The sequence below is a fragment of the Hyla sarda genome, chromosome 6, assembly GCF_029499605.1.
Source record: "Hyla sarda isolate aHylSar1 chromosome 6, aHylSar1.hap1, whole genome shotgun sequence".
NCBI lineage: Eukaryota > Metazoa > Chordata > Amphibia > Anura > Hylidae > Hyla > Hyla sarda.
In genome coordinates, this window is record NC_079194.1 from 112,030,219 (window position 1) to 112,058,178 (window position 27,960).

Below are 27,960 nucleotides of genomic sequence, written 5' to 3' on the forward strand. Positions count from 1 at the left end.
ATGCGGGGATGAGGCTCGTGAAATCCCGGTCACGCCCAGCTTGTGATGTCCCGGCCACGCCGCCTCAATGCAAGTCTATGGGAGGGGGCGTGATGTCCATCACGCCCCCTCCCATAGACTTGCATTGAGGGGGCGTGACCATGACAACACGAGCGGGGCATGACCATGACGTCACAAGCCTTCGCCGCTGCACCTGACACTCTAAACAAACACTGGGTGCAGCAGGGATCTTTGGATAAGGGATAAGAAGTCTAGGAGCGGAGTACCCCTTTAACTGTAGTTTTCATATTATATTCATCAATCAGATAGATTAGGATAAATAATGTCTCTTTCTAGGAAGGGAAATCTCCTGCTATCTGCTTTATACTTTATAGTAAGTGTCAGTCTTTATAGTTAGTATAGTCAACCTCTATAGTTTTTACAATGTATTCATGAATCAGGTATATCCGAATGAACAATGTCCCCCTCCAAATAGGAAAGCTTCTGTAAAATGCAACCTGCCTCAGCTGACTCTCCTCTATATCACACTGCCTGTATATATGGCGGTGTTTGCTGTAGCTTTATTGCTCCTCAACAGGCAGAAGTGTGAATAAAAATGCCTTCAGTGACACAAGATTGTTGGAAGACATATACTGCCCTGAGAGATGCTGTAGTTTTAAAATTGTGTTCATGAATCAGGAGGATCAGGAGGAATCTGCCCTCCCAAGATGAGAAAGATTTTGTAAAATACAATCCTCCCTACATAGTCCCCTCTACTGTCTGCCTTTAATATAGACTATTGTACATGTGTGGCTATAAAGTGAGCTCAGGAGCTGAGCTCACTTAATAGATGACAAAAGCTGGCAGATAACAGCAGTCGGCACTCACTGTCAATGTCCGTTATCAGCAGATATCAACTGATCAATGCTGCGCAACAGTAAAACGTAGATCGGTATTAGCAATCTAATGATTACTTATAAAAGTCCCCAAGAGGGACCTATAAACTGTAAATAAATAAATAAATCAATAGATAAATAAAACATGTTATAAAAAATATAAAAAGCCCTTCCCGTAGTAAAAATAAATTAAAAAAAAGTCACCCCTTTTTCCATTTTTCAAAAAATAAAAAGAAACAATAAAAAAATTCCCATCTACTGTAATGCACTAAATTGCACTGATAAAAATTACTAATTACGACACAATATATGTCTGTACAGCTCTATAGATGAAAAAATTATAAGGTAATAAGGGGCAGAGTTTGGTCATTTTGAGCATATTTTTAATTATTTTTTATTTTTTTAAATAACAGTAGAGTAAACAAAATAATATATATATATATATATATATATATATATATATATATATATATATAGGTTATCGCTGGAATCAAACTGACCCATATAATAAGGATAACATGCCAGTTTCACTGTAAAGTACACTGTGTAAAAAATGTAACCTGCAAAACACAAGAGGGAAAAATAAGAGTTATATCTATAAGGGTATGTTCATACTACAGATTGTGAATGGAATCTCCGCTCACAGAATTCCGCGAGTGGAGATTTCATTCTGGTGGCTGCCTCTGAAATACTTCGGCGGTAGGACCGCGCGGCACTGCGCCATCACCATTGATGGTGATGCAGTGTTCGCGGACTTCCAAGCAAAGAATGAACATGTTTTTTCTTTGTGCTGAACAATTTCAGCAGCTGAATTCCGCAGTGTGAATGGGTCTCGCAGAAACCCATTCACACTGATGTTTATGTTCTTAGCGAATAATTCCAGGAATTACGTGGTTTGAACATACCCTAAGGATCCAGCAGGAAGGAAGAAGAAGTATAAGTCCTTCATTTATATTTCCCATTTAAGATAAAAAATAAATAAAAATAAGATAAAAACAAAAATACAATCTGTCTATACTGTACATTTGGCATTATATTTATGAATCAGTAGGATCAGGATGAACAATTTCCCTCTCCAGTTAGGAGAGTGTTTGAAAGTGGGTCAACAAGTCATACTGCACGTCTGTCTACAGTCTATGGAGACCTCCCAGAAGAGCAGGTCTCTAGCATAAGGGACATTATTATTATTATTATGAGCACCACTATAAAAATATCATGGGGGAAGGGCACCTGCTTTATTCTGCTCAGCATGCCTGCAAGTTTCCTCTTAGAAACAACACATAAATATTTAGTAGCGTCTGAGATGCAGATGACAAACCATAGAAAAAGTCTCCAGCCTTTGAGTGACAGCGCAAAACTGTGATCCAACTCTTTCTTCTCTGGCACTGGGCCGAAAAGGTCAAACTTCTGTTGCATGCCAGTGAATGGACCGTACCTCTGGGATTTACAGAGCTGCCAAGTGTCACTCATGCATTCTGCTGCTCGCGAGGCAATTGGAATAATTTCACACTTTCCAGCATGGTTAGGCAAGTGCGCTGCCAGCTACATGGTCATTTAGAATGTGACGGCTTTAGAGCATTAACTTTTGGAGCCATGTGCACGGTTCTTGTCTCATGCTAATTTATGCTAATAGCTTCCTGTCGCTTTGAGAAGATGACAGATTTTCTGGTAGAGGTACGGAGGTGATTTCGCTTGGTGCCATATGAAGCCGAGAAGTCGGAGGAATCTTTCATTCCTGCAGTGGGAAATGAAGCTAAATTTAAAGAGACATTGAACTTCGCTAAAAATAAGTTAATAAAATAAGTAAAGTATTTGCATAATATCAATGCATTGCATTTAACTCACAGTACAGTATACCGTAGTCCAGCATTCCATTTTTAGGTCAATATGGATTTTTCAGACATAGAGCCCCAAATTCTCTGTTTCTATTTGCACATCATAGAGATAGCATACAAGCAAACTCTATGTGAAAGACAAGAAGCAGGGGAAGGAGGAACTTCAGTGTCTGTAATGGTTGATTGTAACGGTTGATTCACTCATCTTTACAATTAAAAAACAGAGGTCCAAGAATATGCAACAGACATTATGGCATATTAGGAGATCAGTTAGTATAAACTCCGGTGTGTACTGTATGTTGACAAGTTGATGAATAATTCCAGAATTTTCAATGCAACTGGGGAGTACAACAGAGGCTGAAGCTTACATATGTATTAGGCCATGTTCACATACATCAGTTGTCCAGCAGTGTTTTCCTCCGATGTGCATCGGAGTAAAACTGATGCTAGAACTGATCCCATTCATTTGAATGGGACGGTTCACAATCATCCGTGCTGAAACAATGGAAACTGGACACTATACAACTGATGACAACTGATGCATGTGGCATCACTTTTGTCGAGATGTAGGCTGAGTTCACCTATGCCGCACAACAGACATATGTGAACTCAACCTTATGTAACAAAAAACAAAATTTTATATGCAAAGTAGACCGGCACTACGAGGTGAGGAGGAGACGGAGAGTGGAGGTGGATATATACTGCAATGCGGTCGTTTGGTGGTGCTCTGGTATACACAGTGGTGTAATCTTCATAACCAAGCAATGATAGAAAGAGACCGGCAACTCACCGAAATCACGTCGTCCGACTTCTTTATTGCATGTAATACTCACATAAAATCATAGGGAGGGGACATACACAGGGGGATACAAACAGGCGACAAGCTCCGTTTCGCACTGATCAGTGCTTCATCCGGCCATCTGCGAAACGGAGCTTGTCGCCTGTTGGTATCCCCCTGTGTATGTCTCCTCCCTATGATTTTATGTGAGTATTACATGCAATAAAGAAGTCGGACGACGTGATTTCGGTGAGTTGCCGGTCTCTTACTATCTTTGCTTAACAAAAAGCAAAAATGACTAAAACGCACCAGTAAAGTGATTACAAGATACCAGGAGACAACGCAGGCAGTGTTGGAAATTGCTCTTCCCTAGGCTGGTTGTGCAGGCACAACACTTTTATTATGGATATAATATGGTGGTTGTAACTCTGTCAGTGTCTTACCCTGCTTCAGGCAAAGGGTAAAGTATGTTGCAGTTTAGGAGAAAATCGCTTTGAATGAAAGCGCCACACCCCCAGGTATTCTTAACAAGATGAATAATTTATTACCGCAAAAGGGCAACAGATTTCAAGGAGGGTCTCTCCATGGACCTGATGAAGAAGAGAGACCCTTCTCAAAGCATGTTGTCCTTTGATTGCAATGAATTATTGATCTTCTGAAGAGTACTTGGGTATGTAGTGCTTCCATTTCAATAAATTCTCTTCTAAATCTAATCTCTCTAAGAAAACGTAGACGGGCCAAGCTTGGTTTTTGTGTACCTTATCATTTAGAAAACTCATTTAAAAATACAATTCGAGAAAAATGGTCTTTTAGATGGACCCTCATCTACTAGCCAGAATGGAGGGCATTTACAAAGAGCCTCTTATGTTCTGGAGGATTCGCCATATCCCTGCATTACACAGACTGACCAGTGCATATAATGCTTAGTTTTCCCTGTGGTGGTGCTGGAAGGAAATTGAACATTTCCTATGAGGTAGTCACGTCAACTGAAGGAGATCATTGGGGGTGCCGCAAAGACAACCTGTACTTAGTTTAGCATTGTGGTACCCTTCTTACAATAGGATTGCCAAACATAGAAAACACCTTTAAAAAAGTTAGAAGCTGAGAAAGCAAGTAATAAGTTATAACTAAGTAGTAATATGTGGGACTAGTCTGGTTATTGTGCCTGTGCCATTCTTCCTCCCGAGCACAGAAATCCTGCACCTAATTGTATCTGAGTTCCTGCTCCTCACAGTCTGTTTCTCAGATCTAAATGAAAAATTCAAGACGTTTGTGACATTTTCTAAGCTTTCCCACTGTCAAGTCAACAGACAGAAGCGAATTTGCAAGTCAAGGTACATCATTACGCACAACGCCATTCAACACAACTGTGATGAGTCAGTGGGGGCTGCACGTCCCCAGTGAATGAATCGTGTGTGCCATATTAAAAAAAGATCTATTTTTATGCTCGGATAATAGAATTGTACTGGAAGCATGCAAAATGGAAAATCTTTTATCTTTCGCAAGTAAGAATGTGATGCACACACCATTGCCTTGAACTCTGCTGCATATATTTTACTGCATATATTTTAACAAACTGGAACACTGGTGTACGAAAAGGAATTGTGGCATTACAAGAGCTGAGACTGCGAAGTTCGGGCTGCACAGAAGGCTTTAAAAGAATACTCCATCAGAACTGATGCCCTTTGTTATGCCTAGTATAGGGCCTAAGGGTGAAGAGCTTGATACAGGGATTCTCTTTTTAGTGTTCTTTGAGTCCCCTGTGTCATGGACCACCACCTAAGGCCATGCACTAAGGAAGACAATGTATATGTTTGCCTGGAGAGTTGGTTCGGTAGAAGCAACCAAGGGTAAACTATCATGGGTGACTGCAAAGTACTTCATTGTCTTGTCATCTATCCTAATCCATTCACCACAATGTTTTCAGCCACATAGACTGAAGGTTCTTAAATTTATTCTTTAAAAACTCTTCTACTACACCATGTACTAGTACTTTTGGCCACATCAAGATAGCAGGGATGGACTGAATGTGATCTCGGCCATTAGGTCTTTAAAGGTCATGGGCACCTTACCAGCAGTAGCTATGATACACCTGATTCGGGCCATAAAATGCATTAACTTAATAATAAAAATAATCTCTATGTAGAACAGGCATATTAAACAAAACAAAAAAAACTAGTTAGAAAGGTTCTGCCATTTTAACAGATTTTGCATAGATCAACAGTAGAAGCAAACATGAAATATAGCTGCAAGCAGCAATTCAGGTGGCTAAGCTGCACAGCGGGTAGAAGAGGTAACCATGAACATGTCTGCCAAATTATAAGTTATTCTAACAAATGGTTTCAGAGAAGTAGATGTTTGTTGAATATTGTGCAATCCAATACGAAACCCAAACCATGAGATCAACAGACTTGTGATTAACAAATATGACTCAGGACAACAGTATAACCACAAGCAGCAAATAATACATCTGTAGCTTTAGCGGTTCCAGAGAAGAAGATTTTTCAATATTGTTAAAAAATCGTAATAAGAACCAAAATGGCGGCCTTACCATGTGACCTATGACCTTTATGTTTCATAAGATTAAAGGGGTACTCCGGTGGAAAACAATTTTTTTCATATCAACTGGCTCCAGAAAGTTAAACAGATTTGTAAATTGCTTCTATATACTGTAAGAACCTTAATCCTTCCAGTATTAATCAGCTGCTGTATGCTCCAAAGGAAGTTGAGTTGTTCTTTTCAGTCTGACCACAGTGCTCTCTGCTGCCACCTCTGTCTGTGTCAGGAACTGTCCAGAGTAGGAGCAAATCCTCATAGCAAACCTCTTCTGCTCTGGACAGTTCCTGACACAGACAGAGGTGTCAGCAGAGAGCACTGTTGTCAGACTTAAAAGAACTATACAACTTCAGTCACGCCCCCTCCCATAGACATGAATGGAGGGGCCATGGCGTGACATCACGTCCCCAGTCCCGGAAACCTGGAGGTTTCCGAAACTGGAGATTCAGCACCCGCATAGAATGCACATGCTGCAGGGAGATTGCGGGGGTCTCAGCAGCGGGCCCCCCGCGATCAGACATCTTATCCCCTATCCTTTGGATAGGGGATAAAATGATTTTGCCCGGAATACCCCTTTAACCCCTTAAGGACTCAGCCCAATTGGGCCTTAAGGACTCAGACAATTTTATTTTTACGTTTTTGTTTTTTCCTCCTCGCCTTCAAAAAATCATAACTCTTTTATATTTTCATCCACAGACTAGTATGAGGGCTTTTTTTTTGCGTGACCAGTTGTCCGTTGTAATGCCATCACTCACTTTACCATAAAATGTATGGCGCAACCCAAAAAAATACTATTTATAAGGTTTCGTTTACACATCGTACAATTTACGGTAAAAGTGACATGTATTCTTTATTCATTGGGTCAATACGATTAAAATGATAATATACTTTTCTATTACTGTTGCGATTAAAAAAAATCGCAAACTGTTTAACCAAATTAGTACGTTTAAAATCCCCTTATTTTGAAGACCTATAACTTTTTAATTTTTCCGTATAAGCGGCGGTATGAGGGCTCATTTTTTGCGCCGTGATCTGTACTTTATATTGATACCATATTTGCCTATATAAAACTTTTAATACTTTTTTTATAAAAAATATTTTGGAATAAAATGTTATAAAAAAAAGCAGCTATTTTGGACTTTTTTTTTACGTTCACGCCGTTCACCGTACGGTATCATTAACATTTTATTTTAATAGTTGGGATATTTACGCACGCGGCGATACCTAATATGTATATAAAATATTTTTCTTACACTTTTTCACTTTTATTTTTTACTTTTATTTTTACACTTTAATAGTACCCATAGGGGACTACTTATAGCAATCATTCGATTGCTAATTCTTTTCAGTGCTATGTATAGGACACAGCACTGATCAGCATAATCGGTCATCTTCTGCTCTGGTCTGCTCAATCGCAGACCAGAGCAGAAGACCCAGGGAGACGGCCGGAGCAAGGTGAGGGGACCTCCGGCCGCCATGCTGGATGATCGGATCGTCGCGGCAGCGCTGCGGGCGATCCGATTATCCATTTAAAGTACCGCGATGCTGCAGATGCCGTGATCTGTATTGATCACGGCATTTGAGGGGTTATAGGCGGACATCCGTGCGATCGCGGATGTCCGCCATTACGGGCGGGTCCCTGGCTGCTATCAGCAGCCGGGACCTGCCACGCATGACGGGAGCATCGCTCCGGTGCTCGTGGTTATGCATAGGATGTAAATGTACGTCCTGGTGCGTTAAGTACCAGCTCACCAGGAGGTACATTTACGTCCTACGTCGTTAAGGGATTAAACTCTTCCATTCTGAAAATTAGCTCAGCTGTGTGTTCTGTGTCTGCCTAGTTTGATCCTGCAGCTCACTCATGGATATACACTGGGGATCAAAATTAGAGAACAATTTATGAACACTTGATTTTTTCAGAAATAATGTAATCTAAATTGCTAGTCATTTGAAGGATTTTTTGTAAGGGGGTACACTATGCCATTAGAACAGTTTTTTTTTTTACAAAATAACCAAAGTTTATCAACATTAAACCTTTATTTTCAAAATGTGATGATGATAATTAGAGAACAGCAATGACTGTAGCACAGAGAAAGATTGTAAGTAAATTTCCTGAAGGTTCCAACAGTCACCAATCGGTAGGAAGTGTACAGGCCTTTGCTTTGAATGCACTTCTGCGCCCCCCACAGGGCATTACTAGTCTCTTACACTGCTCTGGGGGGATTTTGCCCCACTCTTCCTGTCTCTTCCACAGTTCTGTGACTCTTGTGGGTTTCTTGGCCATAACTTTGTCACCAAGGATTTTCCAGAGGTTTTCTATTGGGTTTAGATCAGGACTCTGGGCGGCTATTGCATTGTTTCAATTATTTCAGTTTCAGGGAACTGCTTTCCCCGTTTTGCTGTGTCACAGGGGTATTACCCTGCATGAAAATTATTGCTGAGTGATGAACGCAAGGAAGGAACCATGTATTGTTGAAGAGGGTTCTGATGCACACTTGCATTCACTCCATCCATGTAGCTGCATGAGAGGTCCAACTCCTGCTGCAGAAATCAATCCCCAATCATGACACTTCCTTCTCCACCTTTCACTGACTTCTTTACACTGGGCTCAGTCTTTCCCCAGGTTGTCGATGAACATAATGTTTCCCATCAGACCCAAATAAATTAAACTTCCATTCATCACTAAAATGAACTCTGGACCACTTCTCCTCTGTCCACACAACATGCTCCTCGGCAAAGGTGAGTCTAGTCTTTTGATTCTTTCTGATAATGAGAGGTTTGGTCACTGCAGAATGGGCTTTCTGTCCAAATGCTCTTAACCCCTTAAGGACGCAGGACGTAAATGTACGTCCTGGTGCGGTGGTACTTAACGCACCAGGACATACATTTACGTCCTGTGCATAACCGCGGGCATCGGAGCGATGCCCGTGTCATGCGCGGCTGATCCCGGCTGCTGATCGCAGCCAGGGACCCGCCGGCAATGGCCGACGCCCTCGATCTCGCGGGCGTCCGCCATTAACCCCTCAGGTGCCGGGATCAATACAGATCCCGGCATCTGCGGAAGTGCGCGATTTCAATGAACGATCGGATCGCCCGCAGCGCTGCTGCGGGGATCCGATCATTCAGAACGCCGCACGGAGGTCCCCTCACCTTCTTCCTTCCGGCTCCCGGTGTCTTCTGTTCAGGTCTGAGATCGAGCAGACCAGAGCAGAAGATGACCGATAACACTGATCTGTTCTATGTCCTATGCATAGAACAGATCAGTATTAGCAATCATGGTATTGCTATCTCCTATGGGGACTATTCAAGTGTAAAAAAAAATGTAAAAGTAAAAGTAAAAAAAAAGTGAAAAATCCCCTCCCCCAATAAAAAAGTAAAACGTCCGTTTTTTCCTATTTTACCCCCAAAAAGAGTAAAAAAAATACATTTAATAGACATATTTGGTATGGCCGCGTGCGTAAATGTCCGAACTATTAAAATAAAATGTTAATGATCCCGTACTGTGAACGGCGTGAACGTAAAAAAAAAAAAGTCCAAAATTGCTACTTTTTTTATACATTTTATTAAAAAAAATTATAAAAAATGTATTAAGTTTTTTATATGCAAATGGTGCATCAAAAAAAGTACAGATCATGGCGCAAAAAATGAGCCCTCATACCGCCGCTTATACGGAAAAATAAAAAAGTTAGAGGTCATCAAAATAAAGGGATTTTAAACGTACTCATTTGGTTAAAAAGTTTGTGATTTTTTTTAAGCACAACAATAATATTAAAGTATGTAATAATGGGTATCATTTTAATCGTATTGACCCTCAAAATAAAGAACACATGTCATTTTTACCGTAAATTGTACGGCGTGAAAACGAAACCTTCCAAAATTAGCAAAATTGCGTTTTTCTTTTTAATTTCCCCACAAAAATAGGGTTTTTTGGTTGCGCCATACATTTTATGATAAGGAAGGATTGTCCGGCACCAGGTATGCTCTAAAAGATCACTTTTTATTCATGCCATAGCAAGGAAACAGACATCACAGGACTGTAGTAATCTGACGCGTTTCGCTCTCTCTTGAGCTTAAACGTAGACCCTGCGGTCTACGTTTAAGCTCAAGAGAGAGCGAAACGCGTCAGATTACTACAGTCCTGTGATGTCTGTTTCCTTGCTATGGCATGAATAAAAAGTGATCTTTTAGAGCATACCTGGTGCCGGACAATCCTTCCTTCTTATACGCTGTTGAAGCCGGGGCGGGACCGGCGGGTCCGTGGCAGCACAGGTGTGTTGGGGATCTGCCTCCGGAGGTGAGCGGACACCATTGCATTTATACATTTTATGATATAATGAGTTATGTCATTACAAAGGACAACTGGTCGTGCAAAAAAACAAGCCCTCATACTAGTCTGTGGATGAAAATATAAAAGAGTTATGATTTTTAGAAGGCGAGGAGGAAAAAATGAAAACGTAAAAATTTTATTGTCTTAGTCCTTAAGGCCAAAATGGGCTGAGTCCTTAAGGGGTTAAGGACATAGCGTTTTTCAGTTTTTGCCTTTTTGTTTTTTCCTCCTTACCTTTTAAAAATCACAACCCTTTCAATTTTGCACCTAAAAATCCATATGATGGCTTTTTTTTGCACCACTAATTCTATATTGTAATGACATTAGTCACTTTACCCAGAAATCTACGGCGAAACGGAAAAAAAAATAATTGTGCGACAAAATGGAAGAAAAAACAAAACTTTGTAAGTTTTGGGGCTTCCGTTTCTATGCAGTACATTTTTTGGTAAAAATGACATCTTATCTTTATTCTGTAGGTTCATATGATTAAAATGGTACCCTACTTATATAGGTTTGATTTTGTATTACTAAAAAAAACATAACTACATGCAGGAAAATGTATACGTAAAAAATTGTCCTCTTTTGACCTTTATAACTTTTTTTTTTTCCATTTACGGGGCAGTATGAGGGGCTCATTTTTTGCACCATGATCTGAAGTTTTTATGGTATAAAAAGTGACAAAGAATACGCTATTTTGGACTTTGGCATTTTTTTGTGCGTTCGCCATTGACTGTGCGGTTTAATTAACAATATATTTTTATAGTTGGTTTTTATTTTTATTTGCACAGGTTTTTTTTATTGGAAGAGGGGGGGTGATTCAAACTTTTAATGGGAAGGGGTTAAATCATTTTTATTAACTTTTCTTTCACTTTTTTTGCAATGCTATAGCCTCCATAGGGGACTATAACATGCAGTACATTGATTCAGTACACTGATCAATGCCATTGCATTGCAATGCATTGATCAGTGTTATCGGTGGTTGATTTCTCAAGCCTGGATTTCAGGCTTGGAGCAATCACTCGCTAATCAGACACGCAGTAGGCAGGTAAAACACTCTCCTGATGCGTCCTAGCTGATCGGGACATCACGATTTTACCGTGATGGTCCCGATCAGCCCGACTGAGCTGTCGGGAACCTTTCACTTTAGACGCGGCGATCAACTTTGCCTTGTGTAAAGAGTTAATGCTGGAGATCTGCTTAAACGGCGAAGTCCGGCATTAGCCACAGGTCCTGGCTGCTGATAGCATCCGGGACTGTGCGGATATGATGCAAGCATAGCTCCTGAGCTCACTTCATAACCCTCCCGTGCTGCAGCGCCGTTTATAATCAGCATTTTGAGGCAAGAGGTTAAACGTCAAGACACTGTATGATGAGACAGATCCTTACCCTGTTCAGTGCTGAACTGGCGAGCAATTCCAGCTGTAGTGTTGAAAAGGTTACCCATGGCGATTCTCCACATTATCCTGTCCTCTTCTGCATTTGTTTTTTGAGGGTGACCAGCCTTCTTGGGGGACTTGAATGAGTTTGTGATGTTGTAAAGATGCAATATTCTAGAAATCACAGACTTGGAATGACCAACTTCTCTTGCTATGGCTGATAGGGTCACCCCCCTTTGGCCTTCTTCTAGACAACCTGCTGCAGGAGGGTTTCAAGTCACTTTGGAACGGTACACCATTTTGGCAAAGTTATTGAAAACTGGAAAGTCAGGCTGCCAGTTAAATAGGGTTTGTCAGATGATTGAGGAAATTACCACGAGTTTCCAGATTAACACCAATAACTTGCAGGTATCTGAAAGTGTTCCCTAGTTTTGATCAGTGTTCTTTTTCAATTATCTCATTTACATTACACTATGACCCTAACATTTAGGAAATTGTGTGTTGTTCTTTAATTTTGATCTCCAGTGCAATTACAAGCAATAAAGGTCTATGGAGAAGGGAGGCAAGAGGGGAGTGATGGGAGGGAACAGTGCCCAGAAACAAACAGGCTAAAGATAAATAGCACCGACAACTTTGTAAGTAAGAGATCTTACCCCAGGGCTTCACACATAGTTTACACTTCTGTGGCTGCTGCCCTTAAAGGGGTATTCTGGTGGAAAACTAATTTTTTCAAATCAACTGGTGCCAGAAACTTATACAGATTTGTAAACTAAACAAAAGGAAAGTGCAACTGAAAGTACTAAGGTAGTAGGGAGTGCCCAGGTTAACTGGAAAGCACTAAATACCCAAAGTGCCTAGTGGAAATTATAATTGAAAAAAATGGGGTATGTGGAAATGAGGAAGGGGAGTGGGTGGGGGTGGGGGAAGGGAGAGAAGGAGTATAGGGAGAGTAGAAAGGTGTTGTGTAGGGGAAGTAAGAAGGAAAGAAAGATGGCTACAACACCTAGATAGTGGTGCAGTTCTCAAAAGCATTCACTAATGGTGTGTCTGGAATAAAGAGGAGAAGAGGAGCAGATCTAGGGAAGAGTGACTAGTGGGAAAGGTAAAAGGGATGAGTGGACAGTGCGAGAAAAAAAAATAGAAGGCTACAACACTGGAAAATTAAATAAGCAAAGATTTATTCAAGATTGTTAGAAGGTGGTTGGATTTCCAGATCGCAGGGCCCTTGCGGTTGTTGTTCCCAACCAAATTATACAAAATATGGTCAATAAGTACCTCAAGTTAGAGTGTACTTAAAGGCTCCTAAAAGGAGACTGAATATCAACATTAAAATGTATTAAAAAAATGATAAATAAAAACCACTGTCACTTAAAACATTATTAACTTTGGTAAAATCATAAAACAGGTTATGTTCCCAGAATGATGACCCAGAGCATAGCCAAAACTAAAAATATGCCCACCCCAAACCCTATCCTCTGAATCATCATTCTTGGAATGTGATGTGTGTGGCCGTCCCTAACCTGTTGCCTCAAATGGGCACCCCGCACAGGTGGAGAGAGGGCGCTGCGCATTTGAAGCAACATAAAAAAGTCCGCGCCCATTTTTGGAAAAAATACCCCCAGAGGTTTTATCAGTTTTTTTTTATTTTTTATAAAAGAGTTTTTTGAGCAATTTAGTGGTTTTATGGGGTTAAAACCTGGAATGTACTCTGGACTTGGTACATTGGGGTAAAATTACGGAAAAGGGGACGTTAACCCCCTCCGATCATCCGACCAATAGCAGCGCTCCTGGGAGGGTGACGAAATCTCCACTTTCCCATAGGTAAAGGAGGTGACTGGGGGGTGTATTCTACACCCACGATCACCATGTATCTTCGGGTCATCGGGTCACACACGACCCGTATGACCGGAATCGCCGCAAATCGCCGGTGTGAATTCACTGGTGATTTGCGGCGATCGCTGACATGGGGGGTTTCAGGACTTTGCACTTTGCACTTTGCAGCAGGCATCCCGGTATGGTCCCCACCCGAAATGCGGTGGGGATCAAAATTCCCACGGGTATACAGGTACGCCCTTAAGTACCAGGGCATCAGGGCGTACATGTACGCCCATGGTCCTTAAGTGGTTAAAAAAGTGGCTTAGGTGATGTAGGTGGTTCTAGATGTCTTAAATGGTAGATTTGGTTGCTATGCAACCTGCAGGCTTAGCTGGATCTGCTCCCTTATAGGAGATAATGTGGTGTAGTACTATCATTGGTTACTCCTTATGTCGCTGCTGTGCAGTTGTGGTGTCCCGGTACCGCATCCTATTCGGTCCCTTTATGTGTATGGGTCCCCATAGCCAGAGTCCCTAGGACGTAGGGGTCCATGTTGTATAGTCTACCCCTTGTCACCTCTATTCCATCTAGTAAACCAGTAATTTATGCAAGGTTTATGTAAATATAGTTATATAGATGTAAATGAATAGTTAATTACCTGCGTGTAGCGTGCCAGGACGTCACGTGACTAGGTGAACTCTATGGTATTTCTGCTTGAGGACCTGTGGAGGTCCCTATGACGTATGCAATCCCATCATTCTGTGTACGAGTGAATGACAAGTATTCGGACCAACCAGATTCACCCCGCTCCTGCCCATATAAGGGAGCGGCAGCCATTATTCTCGCTCTTGATCCTGCGCAGCCAAGCAGTAAGCATCCCTCTTGTTCCTGGGCTGTCAACCGAGAAGGACCTGTGCAGCTATTCTCGCAGTGAGTTAGGCCTGAGTCTTGCGGCGACGGCTGATCAATACTAAATCGAGAGTGTATCAATCCCCAGACACTCTGCGGCATCACCGGACCTAATTTAACCCCTAAATCCGGACGGATCTGCAATATCTACCCTAAATTCAGAGACTTTCTAAATACCTTAAGGTCTGCAACAACTGTCAGTCACTGAGCAATATAAGGACTGTTGTATTAGACTGTTACTGTGCCTTGGATGTACTGCAAGCACTTAAGCAAAGTTGTTCAAGTTAAATCTCCTTGTGGACCTTCAGTCATTTCATGCACCTATCGTTACTGGGAATGGCGGCGATAGGCCGGAGAATTACCTCAGCATACTAGCTGAGGTATGAGTATAACAAATACTCATAGGAATCACTGCTATGCAGTAGATATCAGTGCAGTGTGTGTTGCTGTCACTGGGTTATTGCTGATACTGTGTATCTATGATAGTGCACTGTGTGCTCCGTTAAGAAAAATACAAGGAGTAAAATTACAACAAATTAGTATCACAGGTAGTACTATGATTATTATGTTAAATAAAAAACTCTTGTTCACATATGTGTTACTATGTAACTGAACATCTGAGCACTGTGTGCTCCCTGTAGAGAATAAAATAAAGACAGGCACAAGAGATGCTGATATATGTCCAAATTGAATATCACTGCTATGCATTGCAGAGTTGCGATCCAGAGTGCTATGCGCCCGCCTGTAGGGGAAAAAAGCAAAGTCTGATGGTCGGGTAGGCTGAGTGCTGCCTGCTCTGATCCTAGGTATATGGCAATGTCTGTGAAAAAAGGTCAGGAGCTAGTGCTCTTAGGCAGGATGAGTGAGCTGATGTAGCCGCCATAGTTCTCCTCCTGTCAGTGAGCGCACTCGAAAGCAGAGGTGATATGAGGAAGTCACTGGTGTTCTCGCTGGAGCCGCTATCTTCATATGGATTCAGAATGGGGTATAGTCATGTTGATAGGGCTTGATGCGTTTCTGGAGACCTACTCTGTTCTTCAGTATGGAGAAGAACCACAGTGCTCTCTGCTTACACCTCTTTCCATGTCAGGAACTGCCCGGAGCAGGAGAGGTTTGCTGTGGGGATTTTCTCCTGCCCGGGACAGTTCCTGACACAGACAGAGGTGTCAGCAATGAGCACTGTGGTCAGACAGAAAATAAATTCAAAAAGAAAAGAACTTCCTGTGGAGCAGCTGATAAGCACTGGAAGGTTTAAGATTTTTTTTTATAGGAGTAATTAAAAAATCTGTTTAACTTTTTGGCACCAGTTGATTTAAAAAAAAAACAATGTTTTCACTGGAGTACCCCTTTAATAACCTGTGGAAGGATTTACATTCTAGCATGGGAAATCTGTATAGCTGCCTACACTCATATACAGTTACTGAAGCAAAACAAGAATTACAATTGGTTACAGCCTACTTGTTCACCTGTTTAGCTGCGGGTGAAATGGTCTTCTAGCAGTTGAGGACCATTAGTGATTATTGGGATACCATATAAAGCTTCATTAAATCTCTCCCAACATAACTTCTCCTCTACCGAGCATGTCTTGTACTTCATCGTGATGATAGATTTAAATGAATGCTTGAACAAATAGTAGGATTAGGGACTGGGAGACGGATGTTCATGCTGTGCTAATGAATTACAGGACGAGGACAATTTTTCACAGAAAATTTGCCAGAAATGTTTCCACTGAAATTAATTAGCCAGGAAGGAGAAAACGGGGTCAGCGCATCGTCCCCTGCTGGAAATACCTGATTATACACACACTTACAGATCCAAATATAGCAGCACATGAAGGAGGTATATTTACATACCGCACCGTACAGTACAGCAGGCATCGTGTAGATTGAGTGCAGCCGATAAAATGCCATATGTCAGAAGGTTATTTCTAGATGACAACATAGATGATCTGACAGCAGAAACTATATATACAGCCTATGCTAAATGTAATAGGTCAGGCTAACACATAGACGTAAGAGAATTCAGAAAAAAATGAAAGCTGAGATAATATCACAGTACCATGGCTTATTATCTCATTACAATACTATTTCTGGGAAGAGAAGTAAATTTGTGTTCCTGAGCTTAAAGAAAGATCTAAAACAAGACCCCCCCACATCATTTAAACCCTGTTCCAAATTATTAAGCAAATTATATTTTTCTCATTTACCTAAATAATTGTTGTAAATAACAGTCAGCGTAATTCTCATGTTATCAACTATTAGGAGTACAATTCAAATGTTATTGAACAAACCTCCTAATGATAACTGTATATTTTTTTAAGCATAAAAAACTTACAATGCACTGTTCCGAATTATTATGCAAAGTAAGTTTCAAAACACTTTATAGGTTGTAAAGAACTGAAAAGTGTTATTTGTTGTGTTTGCAGCATATTTACTGAAATCAAAAGCTATTGCAATCAAACTTTTAACAACATTTTAACTTATTAAACATTTTATAGGACAACTGCAGTGGTACACATTTATATATGCCCATGCCTGGGCCTCAAAAATAAACTCATACATACCTTCCTACGAGCCCCCATTGGTCCGACACAGGCCTCCCGGTCTGGCAGTGCTGACGTCATTCCACTTCCTGGGGATGGAAACGCCGCAGAGCCGTTGGCGTATCACCGGCCGTAGTGATGTCCCGCCCCGGCCGGTGATAGGCTGAGCCCACTGTCATGTACGGAGCTCTGGCCGGCTTCTTACATGACAGTGGGCTCAGCCTGTTTATTTTTGAGGCACGGGCACGGGCATATATAAATGTGTACCACTACAGTTGTCCTTTAACAGGTCATGTTACATTTTAACATAGGACCCCAGCTTCACAAGTCTTGCATTCATTGAACTTGTGAGTTTTTGGACAGTTTCTGCTTGAATTTGTTTGCAAAATGTCAGAATAGCCTCCCAGAGCTGCTGTTTGGATGTAAACTGCCTTCCACCCTCATAGATCTTTCGCTTGAGGATGCTCCAAAGGTTCTCAATAGGATTGAAGTCAGAGGAGGATGGAGGCCACACCGTGACTTTCTCTACTTTTATCCCCATAGCAGCCATTGATGCAGAGGTATTCTTTGCAGCATGAGATGGTGCATTGTCATGCATGAAGATGATTGTACTATGGAAAGCATAGTTCTTCCCTCTGTACCAGGGAAGAAAGTGGTTAGTCAGAAACTCCACATACTTTGCCGAGGTCATCTTTACACCTTCAGGGACCCTAAAGGGGCCGATCAGCTCTCTTCCCATGATTCCGGCCCAAAACCTTGCTGACTTCACAGCCTTGTTGGGACAGGGTGGTCGTCCACCAACCATCCACTACTCAATCCATCTGGACCATCCAGGGTTGCACGGCACTCATCAGTGAACGTGACTGTTTAAAAATTTGTCTTCATGTATTTTTTTGCCCAATGCAGCCGTTTCTACTTGTGAGCATTGGTTAGTGGTGGCCGAAAAGTAGGTTTATGCACAGTTGCAAGACTCTGGAGGACTCTACGCTAGGGATCGACCGATATCAATTTTTTAGGGCCAATACCGATAATCTTTGGAGGTTAAAGCTAATAGCCGATAACTTATACCGGTATTCCGGTTTAAGTTATCTGCTATATATCCCCCCTGCCTGTCCTGGGGTCTTCCTGAATCCTACCACCGCCGCTGCCCCCCCCCCTACCTATCCTCTGCCCAGAGACTGCCTCCTGCTTCTCTCCCCCTGCCGGTCCTTAGTCCAACCACCGCCGCTGCCCCATTGCCTCCCCATGCCCGGTTTTATAATTACCTGTTCCCGGGGCCCACGCTACTTTTGGCTCCGGCGGCATCCTGAGCTGGCACTGTGCGCACTGACAGTGATGTCGCATTGAGGACGTCACTCATCATTGCGCAGCCCACAGCTTTACACAGGATGCCGCAGGAGCCAGAAGTAGCGTGGAACCTGGGAACAGGTAATTATAAAACTGGGAATGGGGGAGGCAATGGGGCAGCGGCAGTGGCGGTCTCTGGCCAGGGCGGTGCAGTTGGGGGGGGGGGCGGTGCGGTGAGGGGTGAGGTGAGGTGGGGGGTGCTCTGCGGTGCAGTGGGAGGGTGGGTTGCGGGGCGGGGATCAGGGCATTATCGGATTATCGGCAAGGTAATTGCCCATACCGATAACGTCCAAAATCGTGAATATTGGCCAATAATATCGGCTAAACTGATAATTGGTCAATCCCTACTCTACACCTTGATGTCCGTGGGACTCCAGAGGCACCAGCAGCTTCAAATATCTGTTTGCTGCTATGTAATGGTATTTTAGCAGCTGCTCTCTTGATCCGATGCATGGATCTGACAGAAATCTTCCTTAATGTGCCTTTATCTGCATGAACCAGTCTGTGCTCTGAATCAGCCACAAATCTCTTAATAGTGCAATGATCACGCTTAGACATTGAACTATTTCACTCTTTTCGGCAGCAGAGAGATCCTTTTTCTTCCCATATTGCTTGAAAATGGTGATCTGCTTAATAATGTGGAACACCCACCTTTAGTAGTATTTCCTTTAATTGGGCTCTCCTGGCAATCTAATTATCACAGGTGTCCGAGATTCTTTTCAGTCACAATGCCATCCATGAGTTAAACTGAAAAACAAAATATTTAATCTTTGTGACACTTAAATAGAATTTGCATAATATTTTGGAACATGGTGTATAATACTGTCTCCTACAAGGGGCAAAGGGATCTTTTGGGCCCCCTTGAGTCATTCATATCCTATCTCAGGCAAGGCTTAAAAAAGATAGATGGGGTATGTGTAAGGGTCTATACACGAAATATGTAACCCATGCAGTCATGGGGATTAGGAAGAAGTAGCTTTAGGTACTTCTCTATAGCCACTACAGCATCTGCAAACACAAAATCAACTATAGGAAAAATCAGCTATAGGATAATGGTACCTTTTTTCCCTTATAATGAAGTCGGGGGTGAGAGAGGGTGTGCAAACAAGAACAGGCCCTTCCTGCCCTGGATGGGATAGTGTCAACTGGACCAGAGCATGGACTCCATTTGAGTTTTGCTTTCTGCTCTATACCTGATGGATCTGGTTAGATGACAATATTTGGACGCATTGACAACTAATATCACATTTAGGTGGGGCCCTATTTCAGGTTTTGTATTGGGACCTCCAGAAGGAATCACCGAGTAGCGTAGGGAATACTGGTTATATCCCTTTCTCTCACTGGACTGGATCATTCAGCCTGGTGATGGAGTACCTAGCCTATTGCATCCGATAGCTTAGTTTTTTCATGAGGTTTAGAGTCCTAGTTTCGAATGTAAAGGCTGCAATACCAATAATTTGGCCGACATTTATCTCTTACGACCTCTCCATACCTGTGAATGTTAAAGGGGTACTCCGGTGGTAATTCTTTTTGACTATATGGCATCTTCTTTGTAAGTTTAGTTTTTTTTGCAATATACATGTGTTATATGTTTTGGCAGCATGTGTGTGTTCTTCTTACCTGTTTGTTGGGCAGGAAGTTCTGTAGTTCAGAGGGTTTTCTTTTACTGTTGTCCACAGTTCTGAGTCTGTTGTGGACAAGATGTCACAGCTTTTTTTTCTTTTTTTATTTCTCTGTCTGCATGAGAGGAATAAGCCACGCCCCCTCATCTCATCCAGCTGAGTACACAGCTCCTCCCCTCCCCTCCCCCTGCTCTGTATTCTAAGGACGCACAGGAGAAGGACCTCACAGAGAAGATAAGTGTTATCTGAAGGGGAGGATGAGAAGGTGCACGGGCTGGGAATGTATGGACTGCATGGGAATAAATCTCATACTGGGAATGATCGGGGGAGATTTATCAAAACCTGTGCAGAGGAAAACTTGCCCAGTTGCCCATAGCAACCAATCAAATAGCTTCTTTCATTTTTCACAGGCCTTCATAAAAATGAAAGCAGCAAGCTGATTGTTTGCTATGGGCAACTGGGCACGTTTTCCTCTGCACAGGTTTTGATAAATCTCCCCCTTAGTAAATGTGAAGGGGGACTCCTGAATGACACATGCTGGGAGTTGTAGTCCCTGTTGTGTGTGTGTGGTGTGTGTGTGTGTGTGTGTGAGTGTGTGTGTGTGTATGCTAGTGTTTACAAACCAGTGTGCCCCCAGCTGTTGCAAAACTACAACTGCCAGCATGCCCTGACAGACTTTGGGCATGCTGGGAGTTGTAGATTTGCAACAGCTGGAGGTACACTGGTTGGGAAACACTGTTCTAGCCTATTCAGCATACACATCATGTTACACCAGTGCTTCCCAACCAGTGTGCCTCCAGCTGTTGCAAAACTACAACTCCTAGCATGCCCAAAGGCTGTCAGGGCATGCTGGGAGTTGTAGTTTTGCAACACCTGGAGGCACCCTGGTTGGGAAGCACTGGTGTATGCCCTATAGAGGTGTGGTGAACTACAACCCCCAGGAGACTACAGAGGCAGCATGATGGTGCTATACCACAGACTGAAGACTCCTGAATGACACATGCTGGGAGTTGTAGTCCCTTTTGTGTGTGTGTGTGTATGACAGTGTATCCCAACCATGGCTGATTATATTAGTGTGCTGTGTATAAGGGGGCTGACCCGGGAAAATAGTAGGGTGGGTAAAGGGCGGAACAAACAAACAAAAAAAAAGGAGCCGCTCCAAACCAGCAAGGTATGTGGCATGCTGGGATTTGTAGTTTTCAGCACAGCAAGAAACAGGAAATCGAAGCAAAGATAGGAAAACAAAGTGGGGGATAAAAAGACAACAAAGAACGGAAATAGAGTAGGCTAAACAACAAGAATAGAAATGAAACAAAACAAATAGGGTAAATTAAAAAACGGAAAAACACGTTGACCACCTGAGTACCCCTTTAAGCACGACTTAACGTTCATGTTAACTCCATGAGAAGGGGAGGGGTAAGCTGCATCCAGACAGCTCTGACAGCAGCTTATCTCCCCAATAACAATAGGGTCAGATGGGGAAGATCCTTCTCTGCACCGACATCATCTGCTGGTGGAGAGTCATAAGGCTGTTATCCACTTTAGACAGTCAGCGAACTTTAGGGTGAGGTGTATTGGAACCTTTTGTTCTTTTTGTGCTGAATTAGATTATGAGCTCCAGCAGGGACCGATATAGGTGCCTGCTCTATACAGAGTTGGGGTAAGTAATGTGTGGGAAGTAGATAAAATATGGGATTCACCAATATGACGCAGAACTAGTCCTACAAGTCTAGGGGTCTTCTCTTTTTCAGGAATAGCGCCACTCTTGTTCATAGGCTGTGTCTCGTACTGAAGCCAATCCCCATTCAAGTGAATGGGACAAGGCCTGCAATTCCAGATGCAAACTATGCACAAGGGTAGCACTGTTTGTAATTTCTAATTTCTTTCTAATTCTGGACAATCTGTTAAGAATCTTTTTTTACCAAAATGGAAATGAGTCATTTAAAATGATAAAAATGTGAAGCAAGTGACTGAGGTTTATGAATGGCTGTATGATGACTGTGTGCCTGGCTGGCTGTACAGTGTTTACTGGCAGAGCGGTGACATTGGTGATTCAGCTTCTGCCTCATAGGGAAGCCAAGGAATTTGCAAATTGCCCCCTTAGAGGAAATGTTGGGTGTCTAATTGTTTTTCAGTGAACTGGGAAGGAGAAATCTCAGCCAGATCTCAGTAATTTAAAGATATCTCATTATTACGTTTAATTAAGCTGCTCCGCCGGGGAGATAAACACGAGGATCCCGCTCATAGAAACACCAGAGAGATGAATTGTACTCAGCCCATAATACATTTTTGATAATACATTTTCTTGTAGCTGGGATCACCCAGTTAACTCTCTTAGGATACATGGGGAGCACATGTAATATGTGGCGGAACAGCCTGCGGACATATGTACAATGTAGAAGTAAATTTATATATATATATATATATATATATATATATATATATATATTAACAATTGATATTAAATGTCAGAGAAATGTACCACTAAAACACATATAAGGTGCAGAGCAAGGCCTAGAGCAAAATAAACAGTGGACAAACAACATGCAAGGTAATGAAAAGCAATCTATAATATGAAAAATTAATAGATGTATTATAGCACAATCATGTACATTAATGTACACCATATACTCCAACACCTGTGACCACATTGACTTATATACTACAATGATGCCAGGAGATATATATATATACATATATATATATATATATATATATATATATATATATATATTTGTGGTTGGTGCTCAAGTTTATTGCGTACCTACCTAAATACCCCTATCAAGCTAACATTCTATACAAGCTAAAGGCAGTCTCTGTTGTGCCATATACTGCCGCGTATGGGTACACCTGAACAATTAGAGGGCATACCTTAAGCATAATGATAGTCAAGCAGAATGGATTAAATTGAGGGAGGGCTGGATGGGATGTGAAGAACCCGTGGCATACAGACCATGCAAGGCCGCGGGTTCTTATAGGGAATTCCCGTCCCTCCCACAAATACAGGCTAATAGGATTAGCCTTCACACGTGTGGTCGGTACTCAAGTTTATAGCGTACCTACCTAAATACCCCTATCAAGTTAACACTCTATACAAGCGAAATGCAGTCTGTGTTGTGCCATATACTGCCGTCTATGGGTACACCTAAATAATTAGAGGGCAAAACTCCACAATCAGTTCAAAAATTACATCACCAAAGACTGGAATAGCGCATGTAAGTACTAGATTTCCAGCTCCCCAACTTTCGAATCACATGTGCTGGCACCCCCTGGCGTGAAGCCAATGCAGCTGCTCCGATATCATAAATATGCACCCCCCTCATTCTTGGTCCTAACCCCCCAGCCTCCCCATCAATCATAAATATACACCCCCCCTCATCCTTGGTCCTAACCCCCCAGCCTCCCCATCAATCATAAATATACACCCCCCTTCATCCTTGGTCCTAACCCCCCAGCCTCCCCCATCAATCATAAATATACACCCCCCTCATCCTTGGTCCTAACCCCCCAGCCTCCCCCATCAATCATAAATATATACACACACCCCTCATCCTTGGTCCTAACCCCCCAGCCTTCCCCATCAATCATAAATATACACCCCCCTCATCCTTGGTCCTAACCCCCCAACCCCCCCCATCAATCATAAATATACACCCCCCCCCCTCATCCTTGGTCCTAACCCCCCAGCCTCCCCCCATCAATCATAAATATACACCCCCCTCCTCATCCTTGGTCCCACGGGCGTAGCTATAAACCATGGGGCCCCGGTGCAAAAAATTGCCCTGGGCCCCCTACCACCTAACGACCCTCTTCCCCAATCCCGGACGACCCCTTACTCGGCTGCACAAAGATATCAGTGACTACACTCAGGGGAATACACAACAATATAAGTGACTAACAGGCAGGGCCAGACAGACAAAACAGGCATTTAAGAATAAGCAGCCCATTTTTCTGGAGGGGGTCCAACTGCTGGGACCCCTACCAATCAACAATCAGCTGTTATAAAGCTATAACTCCCATCATGTCTGGAGAGCCTCAAGCATTATAGGAGTTGTAGTTTTTCAACAGCTGGAGAGCCACAGATTAGGGTGCAACATCACCCATCATCACTGCGGAACTTACAAGTGACTCCAGCTCTGATGGGACAGTCAGGAGAAAACAATGATATCAGTGACCTGAGTGACGTCTTCTCTGTTGTCTTTTCTTTTCTTCTTCATCTGGTCCAGACCTAAGGACTTCCTCCAGCTCCATCTTTTCTGCAGAGTCTGACACCCGGACATCATAGGTTCTCACTTTGTCAGTAGATCCTCATCCTCTTTATGAAGACAATAATCATTATTATTGCTAAATACTGTACCCCCTGAATGTAATACTGCCACACACTGCACCCCCTGAATATAAAACTACCATCCACTGTACCTCCTGCATATGTACTCCCTGAATATGATACTGCCACCTACTGTACCCCCTGAATATAAAACTACCAACCACTGTACTCCTTGAATATAATACTCCCACCTACTGTACCCTCTGAATATAAAACTACCATCCACTGTACCCCCTGAATATAATACTGCCACCCACTGCACCCCCTGAATATATAACTACCATCCACTGTACCTCCTGCATATAATACTGCCACCCACTGCACCCCCTGAATATAATACTGCCACCCACTGCAGCCCCTGAATATAAAACTACCATCCACTGTACCCCTTGAATATAATACTGCCACCTACTGTACCCCCTGAATATAATACTGCCACCTACTGTACGCCCTGAATATATAACTACCATCCACTGTACCTCCTGCATATAATACTCCCGCCCACTGTACCCCCTGAATATAATACTGCCACCTACTGTTCACCCTGAATATAATACTTACCTCTTAAATATAATACTGCCACACACTGTGCAACCGAATATAAACCCTCAAAATAACCATGCTATACGCTGTACCCTCCCACACATCATAAATACATACATCTTGCTTACACACATCTATCATTCATACACACACATTATTCATACATATATCATACATACAGTGACTTAGAGAAACAGAGAGTCGGCACTGATTGACCCCTGCTAATACTGCACACCTGCAGAGTCCATGTTAGTGCTTGTGGAAACACAGATCCTAAAACTGTATGCTCCGTGGTGCTCAACCTTCAGAGTGCAGGAATTGCATTCACATAAAGACAATGAAGAAAATCAGGTGGCACTCACGGTATTGTGAACAGTATCTTCTTTATTTGGTGCGGTGCATAAACAGACAGCGGGGCGCTTGGATCAGCAGTAAAACGGACGACAGCTATTTCACGCCGCTCCCGGCGCTTCTTCAGGTCACCTGAAGAAGCGCCGGGAGCGGCGTGAAAAAGCTGCCGTTCGTTACACTGCTGATCCAAGCGCCCCGCTGTCTGTTTATGCACCGCACCGAATAAAGAAGATACTGTTCACAATACTGTGAGTGTCACCTGATTTTCTTCATTGTCATCATACATACAGTACATACACACACATCATTCATACACACACCACCTCCGGACCCCCCAAACACATGCATTATACATACATACACACACATCATACACACACATACATCATACATACACCCGCCGCCTCCAGATCCCTCTGCATAATTCATTTCCACACATCATACATACATCCTTATAGCGTACACACATCTCCACACATCATACATATACATCTTGCTTACACACATCATTCATACATCATACATACAGTACATACACACAAATCATTCAAACACACGCCGCCTCTGGGCCCCCCACACATGCATAATACTTACACATCATACATACACATACATCATACATAAACACCTCCAGATCCCCCAATATAATACATGTCCACACATCATACATATATCCTTCTAGCTTACACAACATCTATCATTCATACATCATACATACAGTACATACACACACACCATTCATACACACGCTGCCTCCAGACACCAAACCCCCCCATGCATATATAAATCGCATAACATGTACATGAAAACATCATACATGCACATGATACCCCCCATACACACACATCATTCATACACACGCTGCCTCCAGACACCAAACCCCCCCATGCATATATACATTGCATAACACATACATGCAAACATCATACATACACATGATTCCCCCCCCCCCGGTCCTCGGCCTCCTCACCTGCATACGCCGTGAGTTCAGGGTGATCCGGTCCCGGGAATCCAGCGTCGGAGGCAGCAGGCCGCAAGGAAGCTTTAGTGCCCTGGGTAGGCCAAAGCAGAGTCCCATGCTACAGCCCTGCAGGCCTCCCGGGCTACGGGGCCCGGTCACTATTGCGACCCTTGCGACCTCTTTAGCTTCACCACTGCTTGGTCCTAACCCCCCAGCCTCCCCCATCAATCATAAATATACACCCCCCCCCCCTCATCCTTGGTCCTAACCCCCCCCCCATCAATCATAAATATACACCCCCCCTTCTCATCCTTGGTCCTAACCCCCCCAGCCTCCCCCCCATCAATCATAAATATACACCCCCCCTCATCCTTGGTCCTAACCCCCCCCCATGAATCATAAATATACACCCCCCCTCCTCATCCTTGGTCCTAACCCCCTGCCTCCCCCCATCAATCATAAATATACACCCCCCCCTCCTCATCCTTGGTCCTAACCCCCCAGCCTCCCCCCATCAATCATAATTATACACCCCCCTCCTCATCCTTGGTCCTAACCCCCCAATCCCCCCCATCAATCATAAATATACACCCCCCTCCTCATCCTTGGTCCTAACCCCCCAGCCTCCCCCAATCAATCATAATTATACACCCCTTCCTCCTTGTTCGTCACCCCCAGCCTCCCCCCCATCAATAATACGTATACAACACCCCCCTCTTCTCAGTCTCCTAACCCCCCCCCCCTGCACGCCAACTTTATTCTTTTGTTCTCCGCAGCCCATGCTTACCTTAATCACACGCAGATCCATCCCGCGCTCAGCAGCAGTGCCGGGCTCCCAGCTTTACGGCGTGAAGACACAGGGGGGAATGACACCACACGTGACTCCCCTGTGCTCCTAGGGCTACAGGCAGACAGAGTGGACAGGGCGGGCGCTTGGTCTGCCTAGTTATAGAGCCGGGCCTGCAGGCGGCCTATGCGGGCCGCCTGTGCAGCCCGCTGGGCCTATTTTCATGTAGGGGCCTGGAGCCCCTACGTTAATCCTGCCCCAAAGCGGCCCAGGCCCAGCGGCCCTCCGGGATAGATCCCGGTATCCCGGTAGACCAGTCCGGGCCTGGTCTTAGTATCAGTGTCCAGAGCATTGGAGGCCTCAAGCCTAAAGTCTGCAATGTCTGTCAATTGCAAGTAAGCTAAATTCATCTAATTGTCAGTCTTCAAGTCAGTCAAGTCTACTGTCTATTCAGTGTGGCCTGCAATATATATAGGTAATTCCTAGTGAAAGTTGTGCTTTAACCTCCATAACAGAGAGTACAGTAGTGAGCAGGCTTTGTGTGTACATTGTGCAAGCTGAAAAATGTCAGCATGCGGTGTACAATGAGACAAATATGGGACATTAGGATAGCAAAAACAGGATGGGTTCATGTAATATAAACATATATAGTAATAGGCCCCCAGCTGTGTGCCCTTATATAGTGTATATAAATGTATACTATACATATATTATAGAGTTTATAGGCCTCAGGCAGCTTGTAGGTGGCAGCTGCAGGACCCCTCTCCAGACTTTTTTCCCCCTCTATTGGAATAGTATAGTTTTAGGCTCCCTGCCTCTGTGCCCCTATATAGTAGGTAGGCTGCAGACCTCCGCCATACTACCCTGCTGCTTCCATGCTACACTGCTCCTCTGGTCTGGAGTCGGGACTCACATACTGCTATGGCTGGGATGCCAGGGTCCAGACACGCGGCATGCTCTCCTGACTGTCCTGACGGCCTGCTGCTCTGCTTCTTGGGGCACCATGTCA

General features: G+C 43.2%; 1 protein-coding gene and 1 long non-coding RNA gene across 3 annotated transcripts in view; one reads left to right on the top strand and one right to left on the bottom strand.

Annotated features, from left to right (window-relative positions):
• Positions 1-27,960, top strand: part of CPNE9 (copine family member 9) — a 367,100-nt gene that overhangs the window by 156,641 nt on the left and 182,499 nt on the right. The window contains exon 1 of one of the 2 annotated variants that reach the window (XM_056524691.1): positions 20,180-20,247. The exons of the other annotated variant lie outside the window; for it this stretch is intronic. Within the exon in view, the coding sequence (XP_056380666.1) occupies positions 20,240-20,247 (8 nt within the window). The 5' untranslated portion in view covers positions 20,180-20,239. Of the gene's footprint in view, positions 1-20,179; positions 20,248-27,960 lie in introns of those variants that run through there. 2 annotated transcript variants of the gene reach the window in all.
• LOC130275959 (uncharacterized) lies at positions 1,411-20,142 on the bottom strand. Its single transcript, XR_008844969.1, has 3 exons — positions 19,981-20,142; positions 19,012-19,107; positions 1,411-2,610 (listed from the first exon to the last, which is right to left on the bottom strand). It is a non-coding gene; the product is annotated as an uncharacterized LOC130275959 (long non-coding RNA).